The sequence below is a fragment of the Pteropus alecto genome, unplaced genomic scaffold, assembly GCF_000325575.1.
Source record: "Pteropus alecto unplaced genomic scaffold, ASM32557v1 scaffold23, whole genome shotgun sequence".
Lineage (NCBI taxonomy): Eukaryota > Metazoa > Chordata > Mammalia > Chiroptera > Pteropodidae > Pteropus > Pteropus alecto.
This window is the reverse complement of record NW_006435837.1, coordinates 7,013,600-7,021,160: the sequence shown is the minus strand read 5'-3', so window position 1 is coordinate 7,021,160 and position 7,561 is coordinate 7,013,600. Positions and strand designations below refer to the sequence as shown.

The following is a 7,561-nucleotide window of genomic DNA, read 5'->3' as shown; positions in this document are numbered from 1 at the left end:
TTGGGACCAGATCATTCTTTGTAGTGGGCACTGTCCTGTGCACTGTAGAATGTTTAGCGGCATCCTTGCCCTCCACCCACTAGATGTCAGTAGTACCCTCCCCCACAGTTGTGACAACCAAAAAGGTCTCCAGACATTGTCAAATCTCCCCTAGAGGGCGAAACCGCCCCTAGTTGAGAAGCACTGGCTAGTAACTACTGTGTTGGACAGCAGGGTAGGTTCTAGAATATGCCTGATATGTATATGGGGTTGAGAAAAAGAACTGGCCCCTACACCATACTAGGGCAGTAGTGCTTTTGTCATAAGAACAGGGAAGGTTTAAAAAAAAAGTCGGAGGGAGGGGGGAAGTATAAAGGGGGTCAAATATGTGGTGACAGAAGGAAATCTAACTATGGGAGGTGAACACGCAGCGTAAATATATATGTGCCTGACTGTTAAAGTGTACAGCTGAAACTTACCGGATTTCATTAACCAATGTCACCATAAAAAAATAAATTTAAAAAAAAGACATAGACAAAGAAATGTCTTTTTTTTTTATCTGCTTTCCCATGTAACAGAGATGGGACAAGGACAGTGATACTGGAAAATTCTGCCTCCCTCCAAAATCCCCAGGTTAGCATCAGAAAACCTATACTTGAACCTGATCTTCCCGTCCTCACTGTAGGGAACTGGACAAAATGACCTCCCTGATCTCAGTGTCTCACCTGGAGAAGGGCAGGGATAGTACCCAACTGGTAGGGTTGCTGTGAGTGTTAAATCAGACGATGCGCAAAGCGTTCCTAGCTCAGTGTTTGGCATGTAGTAGATATTCAAAACAATATTCTTTTAACCACACACTTCCAGAGAGGAGAGAAAAAAGTCTTCATGCCTTCCAACCAATAATACAAAAGTACCCAATGTGTTTGCATTGAAAACAAAAATCCAAACGAAAACAACTAGCTGTAGTCTATAAACTGAACTTTATTTTTAAATTCCAGTGGATACAACATTCGGTAAAGGTTTGTCTACCGTTTGACACATTTAAATGTGAAGGAGAAAGCGTTTCAGCTCCTCAGGGAGGAAGAGGCTGGCAATCTTATGATGCTGCTGGACCCCAAAGCACTTCCGGATTCTGAGGCGGCATAACTGCATCAAAGAAGGGGGCCCTAGAGAAAGATAAGACAAAGCCACACATTGGTTTCAGTGATCTAAGACGACTTATTTCTTTCCTTCTTTTAAAGCATATAGGATATAACGTTGTTATAAGGAAATAATATGGTACCGTTTAAGATCATTTTCGTTTTTTTGATAGAAGGCGTTCGTAGGTTACGTTCTCTTTTGTGAACTATCTAATTGAAATGAGTTTGTTAGGTTTTCATTTAGAACGGACTGAAAAATTCAAAGTTTAGTTTCACTAACGGAGGCTTAAGGAAGCTAATTTTGGAACTACTAAGTTACCCTAAATTCCCAATTATGAAAATAAAATTCATGTTTAATGGCTTTCGTGTCTTTTACATTAAAAATAAGGTCCTATTTCTAGATGCAGACATTTGTATTATTTGAGCAATTTTAAGTTATTTAGATATAATGAGCTATCGGTGAATCAGAAGTATGTGTTATCTTAAGGCATATTTGTTTTCATAATCTGCATTCAGAGTTAGCCCAGCGCTTCAATTCATAGGTGAAAAGTGAACTAGCACAAACCTTGCACAGGAGACCAGCCAAGAGTTTACATTTAGGACAGCAGTTCTCAATAGAGGGGAGGGGAGGGGGAAAAGATGGGTATCTTGCTTCCCGGGGACACTTGGCAATGTCTGGAGACACTTTTGGCTGTCACAACTTAGGGGAAGGTGCTATGGCATCTAATGAGTAGAGCCCAGGGATGCTGCTAAACATCCTCCGGTGCACAGGACAGCCTCCAATGGTCCAAAATGTTAAGTAGTGCTGAGGCCGAGAAACCCTGTTATAGGGTAAAATGTTGAAAAACAACTTCCCACCCCCAATCTGCACCAAATTGTAATGGGGATTCTCTTTAGGTTATTAAAACAATTTTCTAAAAGCAAATCTATATACCCCGAAGAACCCCACAAAGTAGTAGCCCTCAGTCCGGACCGTACTTCAGAATAACCTATTAGAGGAGGGCAGCTTTAAACTACAGGAAGTTGGACCCCACCCCAGAGATGTATTGTTGGGTGGGGACCGGATATCTATTTGTCAAAGGCATGTGCCCCAGGTGATTTGCTTGTGCTCCCAGGGTTGAGAATACAACCAAAAGAATACAGTGGCTTCTAAATTCCTACAGTGTCACCAGACGCTACAGGATAAAGTGGGCTGCGTATTTCTCGGGTGATAGAGAACATGGAGAGGTAGGAACAGACACATATATAAAGAAATCAATGCAATAATTTCAATCGGGCCCTCACAGCACATTCAGAAGGCCCCTGTTGGAGTCTAGGGTCCCTTCCAGATTCTATTCAGTGTACTCAAGGCATGTATTAATGAACTGCTTCCAGTGCACTCAGCATATATTTACACTCTACAAAGGTGCTCTGCGGGCAAACAACTTAATCTCGTCTCACTGAGGAACGTTGAAGGATGTGACTAATCATCTGTACTAGATACACTGTCAGGGACAACTGTAGGAGGTACTGATAAAGAATTATGAAGAACAAGACATCAGAACAAGCCTGATGGAGAATTAGGAAAAACAGGACATCAGAGCAATCTCATGCAATGACTGATGCAAACTGAGTTATCTGCTGTTTACCACGAGCAGGATGGTGTATAACAACTGTAGCCTTAATTCCATATAAACAGAGCTGAAAACCCACTACGGAGCTGTAGCAATTTGCCACGCTCAATAATAAAATCAGCTCATTCTATGCTTACGACTTGGCATATTGCTTTGGGTCTTGACTTCTTTTTCTTCCCGAGCAACTCTTGTGATGCTTTAGGGCCAATGTGCGTTCAGGAATGGCTGCTGTCGAGCTGGGCTGAAGGAGTCCTTTTTAGTTTTCATTGTTTGCCGGCAGTAAACATTGCTTTAGATGCTTTTCAAGGGAGTTGGGATGGTACTATTCTTGAACTGATTTCCAGGGACACCCACAGATGGAAATTACTGTGTTAAATCTGTAGGTCTGGCTTTCTGTGCTCGCCTGTCCCCATTTCCCATGGCCTTCCAGCCTGCTGTGAGGTGACGTTACTAAAACCCCAAAAATGACTCGTGGAAGCAGAAGAAGTGGTGGTTCTCCACAATGGCAAATGGCATTTTATAAACCAGTAGGACCACTGGCCACACAGTCATCAAAGTGTGAATTAAAGGCAACACAGGTGTCTAGGAATGGCTTTGGGAAATAAAGTGGGAGGGAAGAGTCCGTGGAGACAATCGGAAAATCCAGCGAGATTATCTGCTGGGGTGGGGACTGGAATGTGTGTGCGTGTGCGTGTGCGTGTGTGTGTGTGTCTATACATATGACTTTATGACTTCAGGGGGCCCTGACGCACTTTTGCCTTTGTGGATTTCTTTCCCAATTCAAAAAACTATTTTACAATTGTGTCGGTGTGAAGACGAATATCATCCAGGTTGAGTTTTATTCAGTTTTCCTTCTTATATTAAAAAGGAATTAAAGTATTGTGCTATCTATGCCTGCTGGAGGAATCGGCCCTGTGTATATAAATAAAATTTTTTGAAAAGAAGACATCTCGAAAACGCAGGTAGACCTGCCTGGGTATTTATCCCACTGCTTAATATAAAGGTTTCTATTAGACTGTTCCTCGCCCAGGGTCAGTGTTCCCCAGCCCAGCCGGCAAGGTATGGAGAGTACAGGCCTTGTGTGGGGGCCTAAGGCAGGGCTTTGGCCGTGAGGACCCTGGGGTGGCGGGAATAAGAGGGAGAAAGAGTCCATGGCCACTTTACAACTGTGCCTAGAGCCAGCCCTAATTCTCAGCATGTGGGGAGAAAATAAGCGATTACAACATGAATCCTTCTGGTAGGGAAGGCTGCTTTCAAGTCCTACGACCCCTAAAACTTAAAGTCCACACTCTGGTAAAAAAAAAAAAAAAATGCAGGTCCTGAGCTGGCTGTGCTCTTCCTCTAGATACATTTAAGAATGCACTGTGAGGGGTCTTTGCTCCCCAGCCCACTACCCGACCTCCACAGCTCAGGGAAGTGTCCCTACTCCCTTGCATGCTGCTCAACCATGAGGTTTAGTTGTCTGGGACAGAAGCATCAGTTCTTATTTATGGAGGAATGTGGACTTAGTGTCGATTAATTTATAATAGTAAATGTTTCCAGGTTGCTGTGAATCATTAATGTAATACCTTACCACGCTTAATTCGTTGCATTCTCACTCCCAGAAACCAAATGCCCAGTAGTTCGGCCCATCTGTAGTGCACCAAGACATCCTGGGGGCACTGTACAACCCCAAAGAGACTTCTGCTACATCATTCTAAAGCACGTTTTAGACAGCATTAATATTAAAATTTTAAAACAATATCTTCATTTTTCTGAAAATAAGCCTACCCCACATATGAATATTAGATCATACAAAACAACCCATCTCCCACATGCCCAACAGCAGGATGGTTATTTACTACATCACCAATGTACCTTGTTGAATGCTACATTATTTCAGCAGCCCACATTTGGTGATGGCAGAATGTGATCTTTTCTATAGGACCAGAAGTCAGAACTCGGTGAGTACCTGCCCCCTGCGAGAACCTGCAGGAGTTTCTATGGGTTAGGGTTTAGGTTTGGGCAAAGGAGAAGTACCTTCATGCTCCACGAAGAATTCGATCAGAGGGCTATTTGAAGGCACCAGCTCCGAGGGACGTTTGCCATCAGCATCCCTGGCCTGGGGATCCGCTCCGAAGTCCATGAGCAGGCGGGCCAGCTCCACATTGGACCCCCTAGCCACCACGTGAAGAGGGGAGTCCAGGCCCCGGCCTCGGTTCACATTTGCTCCTAAACAGTCACAAGAACAGAGAGTCAGCCAAGGAGTAGAATCCAAGCATCCCCCTTCCCAAAGCACTGGACCTCAAAATTCCGCAACGAAAGCACATCCACAGTGGGCACAGCAATTCTCCTGAGAAGACAGAAGATGACTTGATTCCATTTCATAACATGGGGAACATGCCATTTGACAACGTCACCGAATGTACAACATGAGCTATACAGCATATGAGGTTTAAAACTTTGCCCGTGAGTGCTACACATAGGTGTGATACACACAAGAAAAATCCTGGTGGCATAAAAGGTACACATTATTACTGGATCCCTAACGTTAGCCAGTACAGACTGGAAATGAGGCTGGGGTTTAAAACCTGAGACTCGGGACTGGGTGATTGAGACTGTGGAGAGCAATCGCCCTGTGACGGCTTCTCCTAGACTGGGCTGGCCAATCAGGATCACAGGGAAGGTGCCAAAATCTCCCTCTTAGGGAGCAAGGTGGATTTCCAGGGCCATCCCTCCCAATTCTACCTCTACAGTTTCAACAAATCCCTACCCCAGCCTGTATGCCGGCTCCCACTGTGACATGTTGAAACATGTGGCTTTTCCTGAGTTGCTGTCCCTCTAGCAAAATGGAGATCTCTGCCTACTCAACAAATGGTAACTGTATTGTTCCTGGCTTTGCGAGGAATGCCAAACCTGGCCCTTTCCTGACTAGGAGCTTAAAATATACCGAGGACCATGAGAGAGGAGGGGGCGGGAGGGAGGAAGAGAGAGAGAATATGAATGAAAATGAATCTAAATGAATGAACGTGAATCTCCTACCAGATGAGTAGAAGGCAAGAAATATAAGAACATTCGGGGGAGGAAAGATTATTGGAATTTTAAAGGCTAAACGAGACTCAGATAATTAAAGAGGTGATGAAATGGTGTTCCAAGTTTTGAAGAGGGGACCGGACGACAGTAGGGAGGTGAAAAAGAATGATGTTACATAAGCTTTTTCAAAAATAATATAATATTTACAATGGGCTGAAAATGGGGCAAGTTCAATTTCAAAAACAAAGAGAACTAGTGAAGACTCAGCCTTAGTCCAGCAGCTTTGGGAGTTATGCAGGGCCTAATAATATGATTGGCCGGAGGGACGGAGGGAGAGGAAAGGGAAGAGAAAGTGATCTTCATCAAGGACCACCCCAGGGGGAAACATTACTATCATCACCATCATTATCCCTATTACAGGTGAAAGTGCTAAAGTTCGCACAGTTTACAAGAATTCCTCATGGGAGCACAGCCAGAATGAACCCTGACCTTGTCTGACTCCACTGCCCACATTCTTCCCTCACTTATCAAAGAAAGAGCTTTAAAATACATTTAATTTACTTCTCCTTTGCTTTCCTTGTTTCATTTTGCTTTCGGTTTTACCTGAATCCAGAAGCTTCTTGACGCAGTCAATATGCTCGTTTTCACAAGCCAAGTACAGGGGAGTGCCCAGGTGGCCAATGTTATGGTCGAAGTCGCCCCCATGAGCTGCAAGGGACTCGATGCACTTCAGGTGGCCTGCAGCCCAAAGCAATAGAAAATAGTTACAGCACAAGTTGTCTTAGCTAGAGAAACACCATCTTCCCCATTTTGATTAAATCTGCCAGCAACTTATCCAGGGGACCAAAAGCTATTTCCTTTGCTTCGAACAGGGAATGATTTGAAACACCGCCATCAGTTAATGGGTTGACCATACATGTGATCTGCAGTTCTGGGTAGAACAGCACTGCGTTTACTTGCCACGGTAAGCAAATAAGTACTCGCCCTTTCCAATTGTTCGGACTTTGTAATCAGTCCACATACAGAAATGGAACTGACAGCTGGGGGACATATGGAGGAACACGGACTAAAGGTAGATCTCAAGAAGAAAAGGCACAGTGTGGGTCAAGGGACAGGGAAACTAACTTACAACCTCACCCAGGACGAGCCTTGGGAGAAACAGGCCACAGTGGGCACAGGCGAGGCTTAGAAGAAGCTGCCAAATGCGACGTGAGCGGGACCCAGTCTGGCAAAGTAGGTTCAATGAAAGCTGAATCACTCTTCCCTGGTCTAGAATGTCATACGTTAAACATTACTCCTTTGCATTTCTCTTGTTATACCATTTAATTCGTGTATTCAGCGAATGTGACGAATTAGCATGTCTCTTAATGAATACATGTCAATGCTTCAAGAGAGAATTATAATATGGGCTGCTGTAAGGATCATAGGAAGCCATTTTGTGAATGCCACTGGAGAAAAAGAAAGCCCTCTGGCAAGGTATGGTGATGATGATGATGGAGGAGGAGGAAGAGGAGGCGGAGGAGGAGGAGGAGGGTGGCGGCATTGGAGAAAAGCAAAACTTAGAATTTTATTTTTTGTTTCAGGGTTAAGAATATCAGAAAAAAATGTGACTTTAAAAAAGAATTAACCCACATGAATAAGTTCTGTGTACCACACGGTGACTACAATTAATACTACTGAACTGTGTACTTGAAATTTGCTAAGAGAGGTGATCTTAAGTGTTCTCACCACAAAAAAACAAAATACACAAAAAATGGTAACTGTGTGAAGTGATGGATGTGTTAATTAACTTCACTGTGGTAATCATTTCACAGTATA

At 43.8% G+C, this 7,561-nt stretch overlaps 1 protein-coding gene across 2 annotated transcripts in view; it reads right to left on the bottom strand.

Annotated features, from left to right (window-relative positions):
• Window positions 1–940: 940 nt before the first annotated feature.
• ASB9 (ankyrin repeat and SOCS box containing 9) overlaps window positions 941–7,561 on the bottom strand; it is a 19,299-nt gene continuing 12,678 nt past the window's right edge. Inside the window, exons 5-7 of one of the 2 annotated variants that reach the window (XM_006911688.3) lie at window positions 6,347–6,481; window positions 4,751–4,942; window positions 941–1,145 (exon numbers count right to left, since the gene is read on the bottom strand). In XM_006911688.3, the coding sequence (XP_006911750.1) occupies window positions 1,021–1,145; window positions 4,751–4,942; window positions 6,347–6,481 (452 nt within the window). In that variant the 3' untranslated portion in view covers window positions 941–1,020. Of the gene's footprint in view, window positions 1,146–1,260; window positions 1,329–4,750; window positions 4,943–6,346; window positions 6,482–7,561 lie in introns of those variants that run through there. The other variant, XM_025046623.1, reaches the window with a different exon arrangement.